The sequence below is a fragment of the Phodopus roborovskii genome, unplaced genomic scaffold (genome assembly GCF_943737965.1).
Source record: "Phodopus roborovskii unplaced genomic scaffold, PHOROB, whole genome shotgun sequence".
In the NCBI taxonomy this organism is placed as follows: Eukaryota; Metazoa; Chordata; class Mammalia; order Rodentia; family Cricetidae; genus Phodopus; species Phodopus roborovskii.
The window spans coordinates 36,039,517-36,065,084 of NW_026126480.1; the positions used below are offsets into that span (position 1 = coordinate 36,039,517).

At 42.6% G+C, this 25,568-nt stretch overlaps 2 protein-coding genes across 3 annotated transcripts in view; both read left to right on the forward strand.

The window, feature by feature from the left end:
- Nucleotides 1-16,293, forward strand: part of Srcap (Snf2 related CREBBP activator protein) — a 52,088-nt gene extending 35,795 nt beyond the window's left edge. For both annotated transcript variants that reach the window (XM_051193058.1, XM_051193057.1), the window contains exons 26-34: nucleotides 3,454-3,719; nucleotides 3,846-4,048; nucleotides 7,159-7,328; nucleotides 7,496-7,692; nucleotides 7,785-7,899; nucleotides 8,085-8,204; nucleotides 12,670-12,864; nucleotides 13,000-13,083; nucleotides 13,186-16,293. In XM_051193058.1, coding sequence (XP_051049015.1) covers nucleotides 3,454-3,719; nucleotides 3,846-4,048; nucleotides 7,159-7,328; nucleotides 7,496-7,692; nucleotides 7,785-7,899; nucleotides 8,085-8,204; nucleotides 12,670-12,864; nucleotides 13,000-13,083; nucleotides 13,186-15,894 — 4,059 coding nt within the window. In that variant the 3' untranslated portion in view covers nucleotides 15,895-16,293. The remainder of the gene's footprint in view (nucleotides 1-3,453; nucleotides 3,720-3,845; nucleotides 4,049-7,158; nucleotides 7,329-7,495; nucleotides 7,693-7,784; nucleotides 7,900-8,084; nucleotides 8,205-12,669; nucleotides 12,865-12,999; nucleotides 13,084-13,185) is intronic.
- A 402-nt stretch (nucleotides 16,294-16,695) lies between these two features.
- Nucleotides 16,696-19,958, forward strand: Tmem265 (transmembrane protein 265). The gene is made up of 3 exons (XM_051193060.1): nucleotides 16,696-16,842; nucleotides 18,043-18,213; nucleotides 19,472-19,958. Exons 2-3 carry the CDS (start codon nucleotides 18,046-18,048, stop codon nucleotides 19,631-19,633), a joined length of 330 nt encoding a protein of 109 aa, XP_051049017.1. The 5' UTR covers nucleotides 16,696-16,842; nucleotides 18,043-18,045; the 3' UTR covers nucleotides 19,634-19,958.
- Nucleotides 19,959-25,568: the final 5,610 nt, after the last annotated feature.

The window sequence follows — 25,568 nt, forward strand, 5'->3', positions numbered from 1 at the left end:
ATGTCATACCTAAAAGACATCATTTTGTAGCATTCTTTCTCATTCATTTCTGTTTCTATTTGCTTGGTGTTTCTGAGCTGTGGAAAGGGTGATGACCTGTTTGGGGCTGAGCACTTAACAATTATTCTCAGCACCATGGCAAGATGAGTACAAGATGATCTAAACACAGAAATAAATGTTTAGTATGCATCTTGGCACTCTGAACTCAAGTAGTCAGGCTTGTATGTCAGTACATTAAACACGGAGCCATTTTACCAGCCCAGGCACTAACTTTTGGGCAGGTTTAAAGTACCAACCTCCTTCCTGTGGAGTATGCCTCAAACCCAAGCAGAAAGCAATTGGATATCTTCATAACATGCCACTGTTAAATTGATGGGCACATCTTTCCTGGCATGTTGGTTTTATTATAACTTGTAGGGTTCACAGCCAGAAAAGGCCATCTCCGACTTTACTCCCCTAGTAGTTTGTTGAACATTTTGTGGCACTGTGACAGCTAGGTCCTATCCAAAATGTATGGAGTCTTCTGCAATAGGGTTTTATCATCTCACCTTGTTGGAAACCAAGAGCAATGTGAATAGTCTTCTTTGGGTGCCTTCTGGGTCCTCCCTAACCAACAGTTCATAGGTAGATATCTCATACCTAGCAGCTGGATTTCATTTGATAACTTAACAACTTTTAAGAATAGTCTTATCCACCCATGCAAGTTACCTGCTTATGCCTTATTTTTTTTTTTTTTTTTTTTTTTTTTTTTTTTTCTTCTTCTTCTTCTTCTTTTCCCACCTTGTGTGTGGGCTGAAGAAGAGTTGGCCTGCTAGTAAAGAGCACTTGTTCTTGTAGAGGACTGGAGTTTAATTCCCAGTACCCACATGGTGATTCACAACTCCATGTTCCAGGAGGTACAACACCCTCTTCTGCCCTCCAGGGTACTGCATGTATGTGGTGCATAAACATACATGCACACAAAACACCCATACACAAATAATGAATTAAAATTATGTGGTATGCTTGAGGGGGAAAGAGTCAGGAAAGAGCACCAAGGGTCCTCTATCGATGTTCACTGATTTGAGACCTGACACATGCTCTGAATCTGGGGTTTACATTTTTTTGGCTTGCTGGAGCCAACAAACCTCATGATACCTTCTCTGTCCCCTTCAGTGACATGACCACAGGCATTTATGAGAATGACTAGTGTGTTATTTGAGTATTGGGATCCAAATTCAGGCACTCAACAGTTGTAGAGCAAGCACTCTTAAATGCTAAGGAATATTTCTTACCCATTTATTTGAATACACACACACAATTTATTTTTATTTAATGTTAAACAGGTCTCTTTTTAAGTAGCCCTGACTGTTCTGGAACTTACTATGTATACCAGGCTGGCCTAGAATATGTGCCCTGAATATTTTTAAATTAGCTTACAAGTTTCTTTTATCTTCATCTTTAGTTTTGGTTAACTTTCCCCTTATCCTCTGCTCTCCCCCATTCCCCACCCACATCCCTTTCCATACCCGATAGTCTCTTTCTAATGCAGTGTTTCTCAACCTTCCTAATGCTTTGACCCTTTAAGGCAGTTGGGGTGATCAACCCCCGCCCATATTTTTGTTGCTGCTTCATAACTGTAATTTTGCTACTATTAGAAATCATAATATAAATATCTGCTGTGTAGGATACCTGATGTGTGACCCACATGTTGGGAACCACTGCTCTAACAAATGTCACATATTCTATCCCTCTTATAGCTTCCTGGTCTCTATAGGCACTCCACATATGATACAGAACATATAACATCTTTCTGAGACTGGGTTCACTCACTCAAGTCTTTTTCTAGTTACATACATTTTCCTGCAAAATTCAGAATTTGACTTTGCTTTATAGCTGTATAAAACCCAGTTGTGTGAATTTACCACATTAAGTTTTGTTTGTTTGTTTGTTTTTGTCTTTGTTAATCTATTTAGAAGTAAAATGATCAGAACAATGTAGCAATGTCTGACTGTCTACCATGTTTTGTGACTATGAAGATTGTAGGATTATAGAAGCTGAAATTCTGTTAATCTTTTTTAGAGTTTATCTTCAGTTCTTAACTGGGGTTCACGAATTCACTGAAAAGTTATGCTTAAAAAAAATAAAACACTGCTGTCCTTCATATTTCGTATCTTTGTGAATGCTAAATACTAAAAATATATGTATTTGTGTTGGGGGGATGTGGTTTATCTTGTCGGGGAGCATGGGAGTAGTCTGATAAATATGACTCTAATTGGGAGCTATGTAATTTTAAATACAAATTTATATGAATAGTATATTTTATAAATATTCTATATTTGTAGACCATTTTTTGGTTTGAAGTTCCTTAATTTGTCATAAACTTCTAATTGGAATGTTAATTTTTATTATATGCCCTATTGGTTATATTGGCTGACGTAAAAATTACATACATATAAAGAAAAATAGCCTTTTATTTATACTGTGGATGATTTGATTGGTTCTTAATGAGCCATCCTTTCCCCCATTTTGGAAATATGTTTATCCATGAGTTACTATTAATGCCTGCTGTGTAGTTTCTAACTGTAGTTGACAGAACTTGAAAGTGAGCTATTATAGTTAAATTGTGTAAGAAAAAAAAAATACACACTTACAGAAAGTCTTAAAAAAAAAAATGAAACCAAAATTCAGAGCAGTATATTTATCTAAAGATACAATAGTTAAGGTTATCACCTAAGTAGAGCATGAAGCATTGAGGTTTTTCTTTGTTTTTTTCACCATCCTAGAGAAAGATTTTACGTCCTAAATAGAAAGTCCCCTCCTTAGCCCTGTGGTAGTAGCACACATCTTTAACAAGGAGGTAAGAGGCAGGAGTTTGAGAGCAGCCTAGTCTATAAATGGAGTTTCAGGATGGCTACAGCTACAAAGAGAAAAACACTGTCTCAGAAAACAAAATACCCTCCTTATTTCATTCTCCCCATTCTTCCCTTTCTCATTTTTGCTATTTTAGGCAGCCCATACCCCTTGACTTCCCCCCTGTTTGAGATTGCACTCCCTTCAGAATGCTGAATTAAAGGCAGCACACCTGGCTGAATATTTGCTTATTTTTTAATTACATTTATTTGTTACGTGTGCGCAAGTGTCCATTCATATTACATGGTTCTACTGTAAGAAAATAAATTAGGTTTCCTGAAGTTGAAAATTGCCACAAATCAGCCTTGCTACAAATTGTTGAATTTCTAGGTCTTCATTTTGGTGTTCAGGAATTTTGCTTTAATAAGCATTACAAGGAAAAATGGGTTTTCTCTTATAGAGAAAACAGTCGTTCTCATTAACAAATTTTAACATGATAAAAAGCACATGGTATCTGCCTTAGATCTTATTACAGACTCCATCTATAAATAAGAATCTAGGTCTTTATAAAGTTTTGTTGCAAACTCTTAAATACACCAATTTTTGTTTTTTCTTCTTTAGGATTCTCTGGAAGAAAAGCGGAAGCAACAGCGATCTGAACGCTTAGAACGGATTTTCCAGCTTAGTGAGGCTCATGGGGCCCTGGCACCTGTATATGGGACTGAAGTCCTGGATTTCTGTACCTTGCCCCAGCCTGTTGCCAGCCCCATCAGCCCTCGTTCTCCAGGCCCCAGCAACCCCATCTTTTGGACTTATACCGAGGCTGCCCATCAGGCTGTACTGTTTCCCCAGCAGCGGCTAGACCAACTATCAGAAATCATTGAGAGGTTGGCAGGGCTAAATGATGATGGGGAGTGGGCCTTGGAGCTTCAGTGGATGTAATTCTTAGGTACTAACTTCTGTGATATTTTAGGGACATATCTTTTACATAGTTTGCTTTCTTCCTTTCACAGGTTCATCTTTGTCATGCCTCCTGTGGAGGCACCTCCCCCTTCCCTGCATGCCTGCCACCCACCTCCTTGGATGGCCCCTCATCAGGCAGCCTTCCAGGAACAATTGGCTTGTGAACTCTGGCCCCGAGCCCGTCCTTTGCACCGTATTGTATGTAATATGCGTACCCAGTTCCCTGACTTGAGACTCATCCAGTATGATTGTGGTGAGTTTTTGGCTGACCCTCAATATTTTCTTTGTTTTGTTTTGTTTGAGACAATGTCTCATGTATTCCATGATAGCCTGTGATTTGCTTATGGAGTCAAAGATGACCTTGAACGTGTGCATACCTAATTATTCTGCATTCTTAGTGTCGAGACCATTTACATCAAAGAGATGCAGCATAGAGGTAGCATTTTGGTAGCTTTTTTTTTTTTTTTTTTGGAAGTTAAGTATATGTGTTGTTAATTGCTTTATTTACTCAGTGGCTATCAAGACAGCAGTCATTTTACTTTTCATTTTGGATGAGTGAGACCAGTACAGCATAGAGTGGGGATACAAACTTCAATCCCAGCTGAGGCAGGCAGATCTTTCAGTTCAAGGCCACCCTGACTTATGGGACAGGTCACAAGACAACCAGTACTGCACAGAGAAACCTTGTCTCAAAACACACACACACACACACAAGTAAGTTTGTGGGACAAGGTATCTATATATGATGGTGTGCACCTGTAATCCTAACACTCAGGACAAAGAGGCAGGAAAATTGCTTCACGTTCAAGACTGGTATGGTCTATATAGCAAGTTTCAGACTATATAGCCTACAAGCCAAGACCTTGCTTTAAAAGTTCATGGGAAATGGTTTGTGGTGAGATTAGACTGCACAGTTAAAAGCTATAACCCTTATATTTAATAAAATGCATTTGGCTGAAAGAAACAAAACTAAGTTTTACACAAGAACATGTATTATTTATATAATAAGAAATTCTGAGCTGTCAATGGTGGCACGTGCCTTTAATCGCAGCTCTTGGGAGGCAGAGGCAGGCAGATCACCATGAGTTCAAGGCTACCCTTGTCTACAGTCTTACTTCTAGGACAGCCAGAGCTGTTACATGGGAGAAACCCTGTCTAGAAAAGCAAAAAGAAAAATAAAACAAAAAATAGGAACCTTTACTGATTATTTTTGCATAATGTTGCAATGACTACCAAAACGAACAATTTTCTAAATGTCCTAGAATATGAGAAAAGGTGAATTTTTACTCAGGTTTGCTCAGTTTAAAAAAAAAAAAAAACCTGTTTTGCCTGGAATAGTGGTATATTCCTGTGATCAGCATTTGAAAAGCTTGAGCAGGAAGATAAGTTTGACACCTTGTGTACATAGTAAGACCTGGTCTAGGATTGAGGGGGAGAAAATTTTTCTTGTGTATAGAATTTGTCTGTGCAGACGTGTGTGTGAGTGCATCTGCCTGTATTTTGAGTGTGGAGGTCAGAGGTTATTTTCAATTATTTGTCTCTATCACTGTCCACCTTTTTTTCTGTAATTAATTTTGTTTTTTGACAATTTTATGTTGTTATACAATTTTACATATAGGGGTGTGTGTGTGTGTGTGTGTGTGTGTGTGTGTGTGTGTGTGTGTGTGTGTACGTACATCATTCTGATTACTCTCTCACACACTTTATTTCTCTCTTACTCCCAACTTTCTTTCCTTTTTCTTTTTGTAGTTTCTCAAGACAGGGTTTTTAAATTGTTGGGTTTTTTTTGTTGTTGTTGTTTGTTTGCTTCTTGAGACAGTTTCTCTGGAACTCTGTAGACCAGGCTGGCCTTGAACTCCCAGAGATTCAGCTGCCTTTGCCTCCCTGGTGCTTTGATTGATTAAAGATGTGAGCCATCACAGCCTGGTCCCTCTTCCTTCCTTCCTTTTTCCCTTCCTTCCTTCCTTCCTTCCTTCCTTCCTTCCTTTCCTCCCTCCCTCCCTCCCTCCCTCTCTTATTTATTTAAATTTCATTTTACATTCCAACCAAAGTTTTCCCTCCCATCCCACTTCCCACTGCCCCCCCACACACACACACTTTATTTCTTGACACAGGGTCTCTTAACCTGGAGCTCACAGTTTCAGCTAGATTGGGTAGCTATCAATCCCCCCTCATTCTATCTTCCTGTCTTCACTTTCATCCCAGCTTTTACATGGATGCTAGGGATTCACATTGAGGAACTCATGCTTACATAGCAAGTACTTTAATCATTAAGCCATCTCTGTATCCTCCTGTCTCCCTACGTTATCCCCATTTTAAATAACATCTGAAACTGTATTGGTTAATTGCTGGTCTTTTGAAACTGAACTGGAGGTTTAACTCAGTGGTAAGTGCTTTCCTAGCATACAGAAGCCCTAAATTTAATCCCTAGCATACTCCTCTATACACACACGTATTGAAGTTTGGATCTGAGGATAAAGTAACTCAGGTTTCAACTGAGGTTGCCCAGGTCTCCAACATTGCCAAAAGTTTTTATTATTTTGTTAGTTTTCTGTCAGTATCCATATAGTATCAAGTCCAAGACAATTTGTGGGAGTTGGCTCCAAAACTAACTCAAGTTCTTAGGCATATCAGCAAGTACCTTTACTCATTGCTCTTCTTGCTAGTTGACTCACTAGAAATAATGCAAATATTATTTCTGTTTGTCTTGATTAAAACAAATTTTTTAGATTTAACTTATTTGTTGTGTTTTGCCTGTGTGTATGTAGGTGTGCTACATGCATGCCTGTCAGAAGAAGGCATCATATTCCCTGGAACTAGAATTATAGATGGTTGTGATCCACCATGTGGGTACTGGGAATCTAACCTGGTTCCTCTATAAGAGCAATAAGTACTCTTGCAATTTCTCAAGCCTCAGTGTCATTTCTTTATGTTGTAACATTAAACTAGATAACCTCTTTTTGTTGTTTGTTTGGTTTTGGCTTTTTGTTTGTTTTTCTGGAGAGATGGCTCAGCCATTAAGGCTAGGGTAACAATCAAAAATATAACCTCTTAACATCATAATCTGTGCCCAGCATTGGTGGTACAGGCCTTTAATACCAGCACTGGTGAGGCCAGAGGCAGGCGAGTCTGTATGAGTTTGAAGCCAGCCTGGTCTGAGTTCCAGGATAACCAGAGCTGTTATACAGAGAAACACTGTCTCAAAAAAACCTAAGAAGGAAGGGTAAAATGAAGAATTAAATGTTTTTTATTCAATGTTGAAACCTTTACATAAGGTTTTGATTACTCTTCAACTATAGCTTTCTAGTATTATATTCTCTATACCATCATGTAGCTAACTACTTGTACTCCATATCTCTTCAGGAAAGTTGCAGACATTGGCAGTGCTATTGCGGCAGCTCAAAGCGGAGGGCCACCGGGTACTCATTTTCACCCAGATGACCCGAATGCTGGATGTATTAGAGCAGTTTCTCACCTACCATGGTCACCTATATTTGCGTCTGGATGGGTCTACTAGAGTTGAGCAGAGACAGGTAACTTAGGCATCCTTGGCCCTCTAGAGACGCGCCCCCCCCCCCCCCAGCTTCTGTTTCTTTTTCTCAAGCTTTCAGCTTAGATAAGGGACTTTAAAAATTAAAAAGCCTTTGGATTGTTTTGGGAATAAGTCTCCAAATACCATCTTTTTTCCCTTTCCTTTTAGGCCTTGATGGAACGGTTCAATGCAGACAAACGCATATTCTGCTTCATCCTTTCAACTCGAAGTGGGGGTGTGGGTGTGAACCTGACAGGAGCAGACACTGTTGTTTTTTATGACAGCGACTGGAATCCCACCATGGATGCTCAGGCCCAGGATCGCTGTCATCGAATTGGTCAGACTCGGGATGTCCACATCTATAGGTATTGCCTGCTCCCACCTCCCCTTACTTCCCCTTTATGAATAACATATCTTGATATGTTTGGCTGTTTTACACCTCACTTCCATTTCCTAGGCTAATCAGTGAACGAACAGTTGAGGAGAACATTCTAAAAAAGGCAAATCAGAAGAGAATGTTGGGAGATATGGCCATTGAAGGAGGCAATTTCACTACAGCCTATTTTAAACAGGTACAAAATAAAACCGTTGTCTAGTAAGAAGAATGTTTTCTTGAAGGAGTTCCTCTTTTTGCTAGACAATAGTTGCTTTGACCTCCACAGAGTCTCTCAATCTGCAGTACCTCCATACCTCAAAGTTTTTGGATTAGAAGTAATATTCCACTGGTTAACATTTTCCCTTCTGTCATATCCAATAGCAGACCATCAGAGAGCTGTTTGATATGCCTCTGGAGGAGCCACCTGGCTCATCTGCATCTTCTGTTCCTGAGGAAGAGGAAGAGGCTGTGGCCAGCAAGCAGACTCATATTTTAGAGCAGGTAACAAAAGAGGGGTCAGTCCTAAAATAGCACTGCTACTTAGATATATGTTGGCTTTCATTTATATTTGAGGGTGTTTAGGGGAAAGTACAGTTTTTATTGGTCCTCAGTTTAGTCAGTGTATTTTTGTTTTGTTTTGTTTGACTTAAGGTTATTATATAATTTTATCATTCCTCTCACCTTTCCTCTCTCCAAGCCCTGTCCTTCCTTGCTCTCTTTCAGATTCATGGCCTGTTTTTGTCATTTCTTGTTACATACATGGTTGTGTGGATGGGTGGGTTGTTATTCCTAAATACATAAGTTCAACCTGTTCAGTCCTTTGTTTTGTTTTTCAAGATAGGGTTCCTCTGTGTAGCTTTGGAGCCTGTCCTGGAATTCACTCTGTAGACCAGACTGGCATCCAACTCACAGAGATTGCCTTTTTCTGCCTTCCAAGTGCTGAGACCAAAGGCTTGTGCCACCACTACCAGGCCTGTTCAATTTTAATACTACTCATGTATGTTTTAAGAGCTGACCATTTAGTATTAGATAACCAATTGGTGTGTTCTTCCCTGGGGAAGACTATTCCTCCTCTCATCATTCCTTCGTTGCTTATAGTTCTTTGTGTAACGTTGGACTCATGGTCTTTTCCCCATGGCATATCTATTGCTATTGTTCTTATTCATCTCATGTTTAGGCAGCCATATTGGTGAGACTTTATGGTTGTAATTTCTGACATTACTAAGACACAGTCTCACAGCAAACTGATCTCTGGCTTTTACAGTCGTTCTGCCTCCATTCCAAATGTCCCCTGAACCTTAGGTGTGCAGTTATTTTGTGGATGTATCCACTGGGACAAGGCTCCATGACTCTGTGTTTTGAATAGTTGTGGTTTTCTGTAAAGAGATGTTTGGTTGGTTTTTGGTTTTGTTTTTTTGTTTGGTTTTGGTTTTCTGGGTTTATTTTATTTTTTTTGTTTTGGTCTTTTTAGTTTTTTTGTTTCTTTGGTTTTTGTTTTGTCTTGTTTTGTTTTTTCAAGATAGCATTTTTCTGTATAGCCCTAGCTGTCTTGGTATTCACTCTTTATACCAGGCTGGTCCTGAACACACAGAGATCTGCCTGCCTGCCTCTGGCTTGTTGGGATTGAAAGTGTGCACCACCACTGCCCAGCTCTTTTTAACTTTTTAAAAATTATATTTATTACTTTGTGTGGCTCTGTACATGGCCAGAGGACAACTTGTAATAGCTAGTTATCTCCTCGATATCTGCATTCTAGGAATTAAAGGAAGCATCTTTACCTGCTGAGTTATCTCCCCAGCTCAGATTTTAAAGGGGTTTGTTTGTTTGTTTGTTTGTTTGTTTTGTGACAGTGTCTACTTCTGACATGTAGAACTGGCTACAAATATGACTCAAGTGCTTTGAAAAGAAATTGGAGCCATGTGTGATCTATTATGTGTGTCTGCGTCAGTATGACCTTGTCTATAGCTGCCTAGAGAGGCCTGTTTCAAAGTGGGGAGGGAGGATCTAGAGAGATGGCTCAGCTGTTAAAAACTCTTACTGCCCTTGCAGAAGACCTAGGTTAAATTTCCAACATCCACATGCTGATACTCAATCCTATATAACTCTAGTTCCAGAGAATCCAGTACCTTCTCTTGACCTCTTAAGGCATGAAGCACACTTACATACATGTGGAAACACTCCTAAAAAACAGTACATAAATCTAAAAGGGCTGATTTGTGATCCTCCATTTCAAAACCTACTAAACTATAATTCTTTTTTCTTTCTTTTTTTTTTTTTTTTTTTTGTTTTTTTGTTTTTTTGTTTTTGTTTTGTTTTTTGAGACTAGGTTTCTCTGTGGCTTTGGAGCCTGTCCTGAAACTAGCTCTTGTAGACCATGCTGGTCTACCATTCACAGAGATCCACCTGCCTCTACCTCTCGAGTGCTGGGATTAAAGGAGTTAAACTATAATTCTTAAGTGTTGGGTCTAAGCATTTATCTCTTGTATTTTTTCAGGACCACCTTTAAGTGAGCCTAAGGGGGAAGGTTTTGCTTGAGGTAAATGTGCCAAGATCTGATTTGATACTGTCCTTATACTCAGTATCATGAGTATACTTGCTTATCTAACCCAGAGTAGCCATTAGTAGTAGTTTACTAACGGTCTCAAGAATAAAGATGTTAGTCATGCCATGGCAGTACATGCCTTTAATCCCAGCACTTGGGAAGCAGAAGCAGGCAGCTTGGGTCCACAGAGCACAAGTGCTAGGACAGGCTACAAAGCTACACAGATAAACCCTGTCTCAAAAAAAAAAAAAAAAAAAAAAAAAAGTTGCCCCTTTCCTTATTATTGAAAATGGGTTATCTTTAAAAGTAAGTAAGTAGTAACTATGTGTCTGCAGTATATTATGTAGCGTGCAGTAATGTTGTATAATTAAAAATGGGGGTCAGAGGACAACTTTTGTTGTTGTTTGTTTTATGGTTTTTCAAGACAGGGTTTCTCTGTGCAGCCCTAGCTGTCCTGAAACTTGATATGTAGAATAGGTTGGCCTTGAACTCACAGAAATCTTCCTGCCTCTGCCTCCCAAGTGCTGGGATTAAAGGTGTGCAGCACCACTGCCCAGCTCAGAGGACAAATTTTTAGGAGTTGTGGGAAGTTAGTGATCTCCTTTTAAAATGTGGGTTTCAAAGATACACTTCTGGTAATTAGGTTTGGTGGCATTTGCCTTTATCCGTTAAACTTATTCAGTGGCACATATGAAGCTTCTCTTAGTGGTTTTGATATGAATTTAGTTATTGGTTGTGTATGTCCAGAAGAGAACATTGGAATCCCTGGAGCTAAAGTTTACCGTCTGTTATGAACCACTCAAACTAGGTATTAGAAACAGAAAAGGATCTTCTGCAAGAATAATAGGTATTCTTTGGCGCCATCTCTCCAGCCCTCACTTTGTGATTTTGTTCATGTTTTTGTTTCTGGGAATGGAACTCAGTATTAGGCAAGTACTCTACCATCTACACATTCAACCCAGTTCCTTTTTTTTTTTTTTTGAGAGAAACTCTAAGGCTAAATTATAAAGGAAAGAGGAAAGAAGAAGAGATAGATGGTTCTAAAGTAGTAGTCATTTGTTTCCTAATGTGAGAACTTTTATGTCATGTATTGAGCATTGAATTGCTTTGATAACTCTTGTGTTGCAGAACATTGTTGAGTTCAGCTGTAAATCTGTTTTTATATAAACTTGGATTCAAATGTTTTTTGTTTGTTTTGTGTTTTTACTTGAGATATTGTCTCACTGTTAAGGCTTATCTAGTAGGGCTCTCTTTATTTAGACCAGGCTGGCCTAAAACTCACAGATAATCTACCTACTGTTGCCTCCTCAGTGCTGAGGATCAAAGGCGTGTTCTGCCACATGAAACTGTCTCAGGTTATTTCTGCGGGAACATAATGCAAGGATACAGGAGGCAGATGTAGGTAGAATTCTGTTAGTTCAAAGATAGCCTGCTCTACACATCAAGTTCCAGCCAGCCAGGACTACATAGTAAAACCTTGTCATCCTTGTCATAAATAAGTAAAATATAAATAACTTTCTTTTGTTTTGAGACAGGGTCTTGTCATGTGTCCCTGGCTTGCCTAGAACATTCTGTGTAAAGAAGGCTGACTTCAAACTTGCAGCAGTCTTATTTGTGCCTCCTGAGGGCTGAGATTATGGTCATATACTTGCAACATGCCTTAAATTTTTTGGTTTTCTTGTTTTGTTTGAAGACTCTATTTTTAATTATGTGTATATTATGTCTATGTGTATACTTGCACATGAGTGCAGGTACTGTGGGAGGGCAGAGGTGTTGGATACCCCTAGAGCTGGAACTGAGCCACCTGAAAAGGTCCTCTGCAAGAGAGGTAAGCTTTCTGTAGTGCTGAGGCATCTCTCCAGCTCCATCCCCCCCCCTCTTTTCTTTGAAACATTTTTTTATTGTTCATTATATGCATTACATTATGTGCCATTACATGTGTTTGGAGGACACAGAGCAACTTTCTTTCAAGACAGGGTTTCTCTTTTTGTTTTGGAGCCTGTCCTGGAACTAGCTCTGTAGCCCAGGCTGGCCTCAAACTCACAGAGATCCACCTGCCTCTGCCTCCCAAGTGCTGGGGATTAAAGGCATGCACCAACAAAGGCCAGTTGAGCAACTTTCTTGAATCCATCCCTTTCCACATTGGGTTATGAGGATCAAAGTCAGGCTTGCTGGGCAAGTGCTTTTACCCACTGAGCCATTTTGCTGGCTTCCAAGTTCTTTTTGGTTTTTCGAAACAGGATTGCTCTGTGTAGCTTTAGAGCCTATCCTGGAACTCACTCTGTAGACCAGACTGGCCTCAAACTCAGAGTTCTGCCTCCTCACTGTTGGGACTAAAGGCGTGTGTCACCACCATCCAGCAGCCTCCAAATTCTTCAATTTCTTATTTGTGTGTGCTTTGTTTTACTTCCGTACACTTTGAAGGCATTGTGTCGGGCAGAAGATGAAGAAGATATCCGTGCAGCCACCCAGGCCAAGGCTGAGCAAGTGGCTGAGCTTGCAGAATTTAATGAGAACGATGGGTTTCTTGCTGGTGAGGGAGAGGAGTCCAGTCGTCCTGGGGCTGAGGAGGAAGAGATGTCCAGGGCTGAACAGGAGATTGCTGCCCTTGTAGAACAGGTCAGTGTTAGATCTGCTACCACTTCTCTTCAACTGTCATAACTTACGCTAGGACTCAGACTTTGTTTTTCCCATCTTCCTTGATGATAATAAATAAATCCTTGCTAATGTTTATCAACTTACTCTTCCCTGCAGCTGACTCCCATTGAGCGCTATGCCATGAAATTCCTAGAAGCTTCATTGGAGGAAGTAAGCCGAGAAGAGCTCAAGCAGGCAGAAGTAAGTTTTTCTGGGGAATGAGGTAGTGGGAAGCTGTTCATTTCTAGTGTGCCTTGCTTTGCTCAGCCTCTTGCTGACTGTATTGGGCTATGTTGTTTGTAGGAACAAGTGGAAGCTGCCCGAAAAGACCTGGATCAAGCCAAGGAGGAGGTGTTTCGATTGCCCCAAGAGGAAGAGGAAGGGCCAGGGGCTGGGGATGAGATGTCCTGTGGGACTAGTGGAGGCAGCCATCGGCGCAGTAAGAAAGTCAAGGCTCCTGAGAGGCTGGGGACTCGTGTCAGTGAGCGTCTTCGTGGAGCTCGGGCTGAGGCTCAAGGAGCAAACCACACTCCTGTTACATCTACCCATCTTAGCTGCAATGCCTTCACACCTCCGCAATGCAGCCCTGTGAGAGAACGAATTCCCAGGCCAGTTTCTAGGCCTCGACCTGCCTCTACCCCTGCCCCTGCCCCTGTCCCCACCCCCACCCCTGCCCCTGTCCCCACCCCCACCCCCTCTCATGCTATAACTTCTGCTCTAGCCACAGCCCCCATACCCATTTCAGTTCAAAATCCAATAACCATTCTTCCTGACCACATCTTGCCTACTCCTGCACCTCCACTTCAGCTTCCTCCATCTTGTTCTTCTCCTACTTGCATTCCTTCTCCAGCCTGTACCCCTTTACCCATTTGTACCCCCTCACCAGCACAAACCTCTCGTTTGACCCCTTCACCAACCCTACTTGATTCCCTTCCTGTTCCCATCTCTCCTGGAGTTAGCAACCTTCCCTTGGACTCAGGAGAAGTAGAGCTGTGTACACAAGAGTTGGTACCTATGGAGTCTCAAGAGCTGCCTGGAACAACCAATTCTGAGGCTTCCCTGGTTAATTTTGTTCCTCCAAAGGATGTTTTGCCAGAGGCTGTTGATATTCTGCCTGAGTCAGAGAAGAATCATTTAACTCCTGCACCCAGTTCAACCTTGGAAGCTGGCAGCATCCCCAATGGTCAGCAGCAGGAGAGGCCAGGTCCTGTGGAGGGGAACAGTCCCACACTGCCACCTGGTGGTGAGGAGTTGACCGTGAGTCTGAGTGAGAGCAATGGGCTGGGGCTCCCACCCTCAGCAGCATCTGATGAGCCACTTCAGGAGGTGTTGGAGGCTCACAGGAACTTGGAAGAAATAGGAGATGTTCAGATCCAAATCTCTAACCCAGAAAAACCACAAGAACTTGTTAGAGCGGAGGTTATAGCCCCATCAAACTCCTCGTCAGCCACCTCCTCTCCTGAAGGTCCTTCACCTGCCCGTCCCCCACGACGTCGCACCAGTGCTGATGTAGAAATCAGGGGTCAGGGGTCTGGCCGGGCAGGACAACCCCCAGGTCCCAAAGTACTTCGAAAGCTGCCAGGACGGCTAGTAACTGTGGTGGAGGAGAAAGAACTTGTGAGGCGACGGCGACACCGGGGAGCTTCCAGCACTCTGGTGCCTGGGGCATCGGAACCCACCACCAGTCCAGGAAGCCCATCAACCCACAGCATGTCAGGGCCTGAGTCCTCATCTCCCAGCAGTGGGCCCTGTGAAGCTGCACCTTCGTCCTCACTGTCTACCCCAACCCAGCATCCCTTCATAGCTTGTCGTCACATTGAACTGGGTATGACTGGTGGGGGCAGCCCAGAGAATGGAGAAGGAGCAGAGCTTGCCATCACTCCACCAGCTGTGAAACGTCGGAGGGGGAGGCCCCCTAAGAAGAACAGGTCTCCAGCAGATGCTGGGAGAGGGGTGGATGAGACACCTTCATCCATCTCTAAGGGGAAAACCAATGGGGTTGACCCAGTCCCTGGGCCTGAGACAGTAACTATTGCAGAACCTGCCCTTAGGCCCCAGTCTGTTCCTGGGCCCCAGCCTCTTGGACCTGAACCAGTTCACAGACCAGAGCCCATCCTATCACCTGTGGAGAAAAGACGACGTGGGCGTCCTCCTAAAGCAAGGGATTTACCCATTCCTGGGACCATATCCTCTCCAGGGGATGGCAATTTAGAGAGCCGGACACAGCCACTCCCTTTCCCAGCACCCCTGACACCACTTCCACCACTCCTAACCTGTCCCACTGCTGTCACCAACACAGTCACCACTGTCACCATTTCAACATCACCACCTAAGCGGAAGCGGGGCCGACCTCCCAAGAATCCACCATCACCAAGGCCCAGCCAGCTCCCTGTCTTGGACTCTGACAGCTCTTCTGTCCTTGAGAGTTGTGGATTGGGGGTGCGGCGGCAACCTCTGGGCCAGGTGGAAAGTGAAGGCAGTTCCTCTGATGAGGATGGAAGCCGCCCTCTCACACGCCTGGCCCGCTTACGACTTGAAGCAGAGGGGATGCGGGGACGAAAGAGTGAAGGGTCCATGGTGATGGCTGTAATTCAGGATGACCTGGATTTAGCAGATAGTGGGCCAAGTGGGTTAGAACTGACACCACCTGTGGTCTCATTAACTCCCAAATTTCGCTCAACCCGCCTGCGTCCAGGGTCTCTAGTTCCCCCACTAGAAACTGAAAAAATGCCTCGCAAAAGGTCAGGGGCTCCAGTTGGAAGTTCTGGGATGGCAAAACGGGGTCGCTTGCAGCCCCCAAGTCCCCTGGGGCCTGAGGGTTCAATAGAGGAGTCAGAGGCAGAAGCCTCAGGTGACGAGGAGGAAGGAGATGGAACCCCACGCCGCCGAACTGGTCCCCGCAGGCTCGTTGGGACCACCAACCAAGGGGACCAGCGTATCCTGCGTAGCAGTGCTCCTCCCCACCTGTCTATCCCTACTATTAGTCACAGAGGTCGAAAGGCCAAGACGTGAGTGGGTAGGCCCTTTATCTAGGTTTCCCACCATGGTCATTTCCCCACGCCCAGGCCTGACTCTGTTAACCACTACTTGAAGTCTGAGGGGGAAAAGCTTCCAGGGAGACATAGGGGCCTGTCTCCCTTTCCACCAAAGTAGGGGGTAGGTAACTGGTTGTCATGGAAATGGGGCTCATCACAACCCCCCCCCTCCTACCCTACATGGCTGGGCAGTGTTAATGGGTGGCAAGATAGTTTCTGTCCCCACCCCCTTGTACTTGATTCCCCAGCTGTCTTTCACAGCCTCAAACCCTTAGGGAAAGGGGGAGGGGCTTTTCTTCAATGAGGTGGGGTGGGATTGGTTTTTTTTTTTTTTTTTAAAGAAGAAAACATAATAAACTTAGTTTCTGTACAAGCATCCGTGTAAGGAGGCTTCTGATTTTCTGGTCTGGTGGAGGGTTGGGTGGGAAGTTCGACATAATTTTTCACCTCCCTCTTGCAGTGACCGCATACCTGATCTCTAATCTAAGATTGTATACTTTTAAAGCAGAACTTAACCCCTCTCTCAGTAAGAAAAAGGGAAGCTTGTCAAATCTGATCTGGTAGGCTGTATAGTCTCAGTTTCAGACCACTCAGACATAACTTTTTTTCTCTGACTCCTAAGCTCTCCCACACCTTGAAGTTCCCTTTCAGCCTCCTTGCTCAGGTGCTTCCTTACACTCCTTTCTTCAGAAAGCAGGCATCCTCCATTTGCTTCATGCCTTGGCCCTCCTCTGCTCTCCATCTAGCCAAACTGGTTTGAGTTGGCCATGCCCCATCACAGCTCCCTGGGCTCTTCACATGGTGTCTGGCCCCACAACTCTACCTTGGCTTGGCTTGGAGCCATGAGTCAGCTTCATCTCCACCTAAGCCAAATCAAACCTGAGACAGGAGCCGAAACTCACAGTCCCTCAAAGCCTATAGCCAGGTAAGAATCTATATTCATGTTTATAATCCCTAACCTTCACTCCCTGAGCCCTCTCTTGGGTGCTTCTCCTTTGCTGACCCTTCTGTTCTTGCTTCAACTTGCCATTGCAGCTTTGCTGCATGTTCTTTTGCTGTCTCATCTTTGCATCTTCTTGTGCTTGGGGAGCCACAGGTGGTTTTATTTTGCCCAAGCTGTAGGAGAATGATTAGACAACCGAGGGTGTAAAGGTATTTTGATGTGCATCGAGGGCCTGACAATGAGTAAAGAAGGCACTATGCAGGTTTCTGTGTGGGCAATGAGGTCATTTGAACTCTGCAAATCTGATTGTGTTGTGTGGTCTGAGTTAAAATGGAGAAGGCATAACAAAGGAAGGTCTGTTCAGGGTTTGGGGTTTTTTAGTTGTGTTTTTGGTTTTGTTTTGAGACAGGATCTCTCATATCCTCAGACTCTGAACTAGCTTCCACCTATCCAGAATCAGGATTATAGATGTCTGCCACTATTACTGGGTTAGGTATGTGTTTGTGAGGTTTTTTTTGTTTTTGTTTTTGTTTTGTTTTGTAAGCAGAAAAAAAGGTTTTCCCTTTCCTTCATTCCCAGAACTGTTTTCATGCTGGGTATGGTGTTACACGCCTTTAATCCCAGCACTCAGGAGGTAGAGGCACACAGATCTCTTTGAGTTCTAGGCCAGCCTAGTCTACAGAGTGAGTTCCAGGACAGCCAGGACTATATAGAGAAACCTTATTTATTTTTTTTAAAAAAAAAAAAAAAAAATCCCAGCACAAGGGACTAGAGGGAGGTGATCTCTGAATTTGAGGTTCAGGCCAGCAAGGGAGAGCTACATAGTGAGACCCTATCTCAAAACAAAATAAGCGACTTACTTACACAAGATTTTGATATTCTATATCTTGTTTCTTAGGAGGCGTGTCTCCTAAGTTTGCTTCTTTATACTTGTTGAAATTAAGAATGTATTCACACCACATGCTTGCCTTCAAAGATTCAGAATCTTAAGCTTATGAAAAGCATTCCATCCACATATTTAGTCTCTTGGTCTGAGTCATTGGAGGAATTTCCCAGTACAACAGCATTCCTAAGTATAGGGTTAGGACAGAAGACAGCATGCTTTGAGACGGGTGGAGTCACCACTCCAGAGCAAGAGCTCATTTGTTGGGCTTAAAAATACCTTGACTATATCGCCCACAGGTGATGGAGGACGAGGAGAAGGCAGCGGAGAGCTTGATGGGCAACATGGAAGCTGCTCATTCTCCATCCCCTATCCACTGCTGCTGGCTCCGCCTCCGCTACTGGGCAGCTACTAGCATTATCTGTGGCTGTTCTTGCCTGGGAGTCATGGCTCTTGTGTTTGCCATCAAGGTGAGGAATAAAATTCCTGTGGGTACAGGGGTGGGTATAAGAAAATGATTGTTTATCTAATCTGTCTACAGTTAAACAGATACTAAATACCTACTGATGCTTAGCTATGGGCTTTAGTGTCAGAATAGAAGATGGTTGTAAAAATGGATATTTAGTACAGGGGAAGCACAGGGTACTTTAGGGACAAAGGAACAAGGGTGTGGGTGTGTGTGTGTGTGTGTGTAAAGAAGAGAGAGAGAATGTTATACTCAGTGGCTACCAAAGCATCCCAAAAATGACAAGAAGATAACTTTAAAGAGTGAGTATATAAGGTGAAAGAACCATCCAAATAAAGGCAGCGATGAGTACAAATGGTTAAATGAGATTCCTGAGGTCCTCCAATTATGTACTTGGGAATTTTGACTTTATCTAGAATACTAGAGAGCTAATTTTAATTTTATCTAGAATACTAGAGAGCGGTGTAAAAATTATTTCAGGGGAGTGACATGGCCAGATTTGTGTTTCAGAAAGATCTACTCAAAACCTCCTTTGAGATTGAATCACAAGGGGCAAAACTATAGGCAGAGAGTTGAGTAGTGATGAGAACCATTCACCTGTACCCTTTTTTGTGGTGGCAGTGGGGATGGTGCTACTAGGAATTGAGCCCAGAGCTTTGTCCATAAGTACACTGTCACTAAGCTCAGCATACATGATGCCTACCAAAAGGCTATTCAAGCTACCCTAAACATCATTTCTGGAATTTTCTTACCCCCTGATATCTTAACAGTCAGAAACACTTTATGTCACCATAAGAATTTCACTGGGGCGAATTCTTAAAAGATCCTTCATGATGAAAATGAAGGTGCCTGTTGAACCAAGAGAGATTTGACTGGATGTGACTTGTTTGAGTCAATTCTAAATTCTGAATGAGAAAAGAATGGGAATAGAAGGACTTAAGTATTTTCCAGTCCAGAAATGTAATTGAACAGAGTACTTGGCTGGTATGCCCAGACACTTATACCATCACCATACCACAAAGCAAACTAAAGTCATTAAAAAGCATTTTCCCATATGCAGTCTTCTAAGCTAACTGGTCACTTGGAAAGTAGGCAGGACTACTATGAATAGTTGTAGGTGAGTCAAGAAAGACAAAAAGGAAAGCATGTAAAATGTTTGGATGTGAGAATATGAGCTATGGCAGATCAATGAGTAGAGTTGGGCAGTGGGCACTTTGGGACAGAAGCAGGGGGAGAATCTAACCAAGAACCTGCCCCTACAGGCAGAAGAGCGGCATAAGGCAGGCCAGTCGGAGGAGGCCATATACTGGGGGGCCCGGGCCCGGAGGCTCATTCTGGCCAGTTTTGCTGTCTGGTTTGCTGTCCTTGTTCTGGGTCCCCTGCTGCTGTGGCTACTCTCCTACACCATTGCACAGGCTGAGTAACCCTGGGTGGCCTTTGCTGAGACCCAGTCAAGACCTGAATCTCATCCAACAGCGGTGGCAGTGCTCAGTTCTGGTGACAGGAGTGGTTCGCGGTTCTTCCTGTCTGGAAGGACATTGCCTTTCTCGAGAGCCATTGGAAGAGGTCATCTAGGCTATTCAAAGCACCTGAGACTTCATGGGGAGGTCAGCCTGCTCTGTTCTTTCATTATCCTCTGCTTTGTCTCCCCTGCCCCTCCATCCTAGGAGCCTCCATTCAAAGGGTTGAAAACCAGGCTTGATTTTATTAGAAGTTGTTTTGTAATAAAAACCTTTTTTGGTGGTGAAATGGCTGTCTTATTGTTCTTTTTCCTGCTTTCCCTTGGGCCTTTGGTAAAGGCAAGACTAAACATCTGAGCTTAGACATTAAGCCTGTATCTTACCTCTAACCTCTATCTAGTTGCTCCAAGAGAAGAATAGGATTTTATTTTTCACTGTTTTTGTAAGTTTCCCTGGGGGAGGAGGTCCCGACAGACAGCTTCTTATCTATCAGCCATGACTCTGAAGTCAGACAAGAATAATAGTAATAGCTAGCATATTGTTTATTGACTAGTTTTACTGCTAGGCTGTGATCCAGACACTGTTTATTTCTTCTGAACCCTCACCGTGACTCAGTAGTAGGGTACCTTTGTTCTTTATAGTTGAGGAAATGGATATATATGTGTCCTGGGCCCTAAAGCTTGAAAATAGAAAAAATAGATTGAATTCAGACAGTTTGATTTCAGAGGGGTGAAAAAATTGGATTACAAGAACAAGGACTGTATGCTGACAGTTATATGATTAAGAATATTCTTGGGACTCCTGATAATATTTTAAACTTATAGGGTCTGTAAATGTACATTTGGGGGGTGGGTTACGGATTTTTTGTTTGTTTGTCTTGTTTTGTTTTTTTTAATTGAATCAGACTACTCAAAGTCGCTGTGCAAGTACCGGGATTACTGGTGTGGACACCACCATGTTTTACTGCTTTTGTTGTTTTTATTGTTTTGTTTTCTAAAATGACAAGATCTTGTAGCCTACTCTGGCCTCAAACTTGATCCTCCTGCTTCTGCCTCCTGAGTGCTAGAATTACAAATATACACCACCACACTCAGCTTAATATTAAAGTCTTCAAACCCACAAGCAGATTCCCAGACAAATAAGCAGTTTAAATTAACACTTAGCCAGTACCTGAAAGCTACTACTCAAATTGATTGTTGTCAGCACTGCAAAACCTTAATACCCTCTAATCTTTGGTTTTTCGAGATAGAGTTTCTCTGTGTAACAGCAGTAGCTATCCTGTAACCGACTCTAGACCAAGCTGGCCTCAAACTCACAGAGATCCGCCTGCCTCTGCCTCACAATGCTTGGATTAAAGGTGTGTGCCACGACCAACACCCAGCTATCATTTCATATCACAAGGAACTACTATTCTGAGGAACTACTATTCTGACTTCTCACAATATAATTTTGTTTGATTTTGTTTTAGAGAGATGACAGCCAATCAAGAAATAAATAAATGTTTAAATTAGGATAATATGGGCTGGGCAGTGATCAAGCATACCTTTGATCCCAGCACTTGGAGGCAGAGACAGGAGGATCTCTGTGAGTTCAGGGCCAGCCTGGTTACAAAAAAAGTTCCAGAACAATGGGAGCTGTTAAACAAAGAAACCCTGTCTCAAAAGAAAAAAAAAAAAAAGTTTGTCAGGGGAATGACTGGAGAAATATTCCACAATTAAGAGCACCTGTTCTTGCAGAAGACCTGCGTTTCATGCCCCATATTTATTTTATATGGTTACTCACCCCTCTGTAATGGCAGTTCCAGGGGTTTCCAGTTCCTTCTGATCTCTATAGGTATCAGGCATGTATGTGGTGCACATACATATAAGCAGGTAAAACTTTCATACACAGAGCTATATACACATGCACACAAAAATCTTAATGGGATACAAGAGCACCTTCCTCAAAAATAATTAGGGCCTGGAGAAATGATGACTGAGGTGTTAAGAGTGCTTACTGCTCTTGGAGAGGCTCCAAGTTTGGTCCCCAGCACTCACATCCAGCAGCTCACAACAGCCTGTAAAACTCCAGCTCCAGGAGAGTCAACATGCTCTGGCCTCTTTGGGTATACACATAAATAAAAATAAATTGGACTTTATAGAGATGGAGTCATAGATCTTTTTGTCTTTGCTCTTAACATTGTATAATGAGTATTATGTACAGCTGAAGTTTTGTTGCTGTTTATACCAATACATTATAATTTGTTCATTTTCTGTTGGTAGAATTGGAGGTGTTCCTAATTCATGAACATTATAGAACCATGCTACTGTGGATATTCTTGTACCCCTCCCTCCCACCTCATTGTTTCTTATACAGGGTCTCTCTATATAGCTCTAGCTATCCTGGAATTCACTATTTAGACCAGGGTGCCCTTAACTTCTCTACTTCCTGTGCTCCATGCCTGCCTGGCTCTTGTACATGTCTTTTGAAGTTCATGTGCCTCGTGAATAGAATTTTTGAGTGACTACCATAATTCAAAAAAGAAAAAGAGCATAGCTAAACAAATTAGAGATGCATACACTGAAGAGAAAGAGAGAAGCACGTGATAGCTGTCTTTAGTGATCCAAAATGCTGTTACTTCTGGGGAGACAGGAACAAAAATAAGTTCACATTAGATAAGACACCAACAGACCAAGGAAACAATTCAAGTCTACTATGATGAACCAATGAGTTCATTGGGGTTATTTACACGAACACAGGTGACTTCAAAGGCAACTGTATCATTGAAAAGTCCATGTTACCAGTTGTTAGTGCTCCAGATGTTTTCCAAATCTGTGAGACATTCAAGGGTTAGCTTTACATAATGAAACTTTATCACAGAGGACAAGCAGGCTCTCTGAAGTCCATTCCAGCAGAGGATATTCTGAAAACATTAGCAAGATACAATACAACATTTGAATCAATTCGTTGGGAGAGTAATTTTGGGCATAGTAGCATAGACCAGACAGTACCATTCCAAAATTCACATTTGCCTTGAGCCATCTGGTCTCATTCCTTTGGGTTGATGCACATCATCCCCCACATCCTGAATGATCTCAGTAGAGCTAACTTGCATTGGCTGGCCTGGCCCAAAGCCAAGAAGAAGTAAGGCCAGCAATGCCAGCCTGCTATACCTGCCACCCTGGACCCAGCTTCCAGGGTCTGACAGGCTCTAAACTTGTGCTGTGGCCACCACTCTCCATTAACCACACATAATTGCAAATGAACTCCACCCTCTGTATCCTTTTTCACATGAGAGTATTGTGCTCAGGGGAAGACACTTGCCCACCTCTAGGAAAAACTTTGGTGAGGCTTAATGTTGGTTTTAGCCAGGCAGTGGTGGCGCACGCATTTAATCCCAGCACTCCGGAAGGCAAAGGCCGGCAGATCTCTGAGTTCGAGGCCAGCCTGGTCTACAAGAGCTAATTCCAGGACAGCCTCCAAAGCCACACAGAAACCCTGTCTTAAAAAACAAGAACAAAAAGAATGCTGGCTTTGTATAAATCTTGCTTCATTTGTCACAATTTTTTTTTGTTCTTTTAATTTTTTTTTTAAAATTATATGTGTGAGTGTTTTGCCTGCATGTATGTGTCTGTGCCACATGCTTGCCTAATGCCCAAGGAGGTCAGAAGAGAGTGTTAGATATTCTGGAACTGAAGTTACAGATTGTTGGGAACCACTATATGGGTGCTGAGAACCAAACCTATCTCATCTGCAAGAGCAGCCAGTGCTCTTAACCACTGATCCATCTCTCCTATCCCCATTTTACTGGTTTTGTGTGTTGTCTGGGGAGGGCTCCAGCACAGCATGCATATAGAAATAATGAGACAACATTCAGGAATTGGTTTTCTTACACCACATGATACCTAGGAATTGACTCATCATCAGTGTTGGTTACAAGTACTTTTACCCACTAAACTCACAGGCTGTTTTTATTTTTTAAGATGGGCTTATGTATTCCAGGTTGGCCTTAAACTCCTGCCTCCATTTCCTATGTACTGACAGATATGTCACCAAGCCCACGTGTAGTTGTCTTTAAGTGATCCTGGCAGACCTCTTTGCCTTTTTTTTTTTAAATCCCCTTTGATTGTTTTCACACCTTATAAATTTCCTGCTCTGCAAACCCTATTTAAAGTCACATACCAGCCATGAGGTCTCTGCTGAATTAACTTGCTTTTCTTTTGTGTCTCCTGTGAAAATAGTCCTATCAGGTCCAGTACACTTGGCACTGTGCACTGACTCTTGAATGCTAAGTTTCCCTAGTAATATCTGCCATTTCCTGTGGTCTTCCAGAACCTGATGTTAGGGAATGTTAGCCAGTGATAACCCAGCTGATGAACTAGTCCACCAGGGATTCTTTTACATTATAATTTCTCTACTCCCACATACTCAAATTCCATGCATCCCCATGTCTCACAGCTTTATTAAACAGGCCATTACAGGAGTCTCTTTCATTTCTGGTTTAAAAATCTTCCAGGGCTGGAGAGATGGCTTAGAAGTTAAGAGCACTAGCTGCTCTTCCAGAGGTCCTGAAATCAAATCCCAGCAACCACATGATGGCTCACAACCATCCGTAATGAGATCTGTTGCTCTCTCCTGGCATACAGGCCATAAATGCAGGCAGAACACTGTATACATAATAAATACATAAATACATAAATAAATAAATAATTTAAGTCTTTTCCAGAGCCAAGAAGATAGCTCAGGGAGTGAGAATTCCTATCACCAAACCTGACAACCTAAATTGATCTTGGAACCCACATTGTGGAAGGAGAGAACCAACTTCTGTGACATGTCTGTTGACCACACACACTCTGTGGCATGTGCAATGCCAACACACAGTACACACATACATATAAAATTTAATTTAAAAATAGTCATTCCCATTCAAGCAGTACCCCTATCTATATGCTGAATTAATAGGTTTCCCCCTTTCTCTGTATTTAAGCGCAAATCTAGGGAATATCTTCCGTTTTTCTGCCTCCATCTTTACTTCCTAGTTTCTCTTATGAATCCTGGAACTTAAGAATATAAAGAACTAGCTTGTTCTCTCTTTTCCATCTTGCTAGCTGTAAGAAATAGCAAGCCAATATGCATATCTTCCTCCCTGTATCTCACTTTCCCTGTCAAGTCAGAAGCTAGTGTGGAAGGAAACAGTTGCTTGTCTTTGCCTCCTAGTAATAAATATTCCCTTATATGAGCAAGTTCTTCTGACCTTGGCTGTCTTATTGCCCACAGAACTGCCACCACAGCCTGCTTACCATCCCATCGATGATACTTTTTGGGTTGTAACACTGATTCTCTAGCCCATCGACCATTTTTGGGGTGTGCTTGTAGCAGACTCCATTCATCAAGGAGACATGCCACCCTGTAACAAATGAGATGATAGGTGATCATTTTGGGATTTCCTCACACAGATGGCCTTTTCAGAATTCTGAGCCTTGGTTGCATATCTTATTGCAGGGAATATGCATCTGCCACCACAGCAATGTAATGTGGCACACGATTTCCTACCACATAGGTAGGATAACCATATCAGCATTACCCCCACAGGTGTTGCACACTCAGACAGACCCATTGCAGATGCTTGACTGATCCCTATAGCAGGGCCCTGGAACTGTACCTCTCAACTTACCTTTGCTTTTGTGGGTCTCTGTAGATGCCAATTGCTTTGTGTGACTTCCTGGAGAGATGTGGATAAGCATTTATTCACCCCATATAGGGCACTGGCCATAGACCAAAGAAACCCACTGACCCATGAGCTTCTCTGGGTTTTATACGGCATGGTGACTCAAAGGCAGCTGCACCCCAGAGCTCTCCTCCTCCTTTATTCACGATGCTAATGCTCTCTATGCTTTCTTGATTTTTATTCCTATCTCTG

Excerpts from the sequence above, each read along its gene's own strand:
- Tmem265 (XM_051193060.1), top strand. The coding sequence starts at position 18,046 with ATGGAGGACGAGGAGAAGGCAGCGGAGAGCTTGATGGGCAACATGGAA. Across the intron at positions 18,214-19,471 it reads CTCTTGTGTTTGCCATCAAG|GCAGAAGAGCGGCATAAGGC; the intron begins GTGAGGAATAAA and ends CTGCCCCTACAG.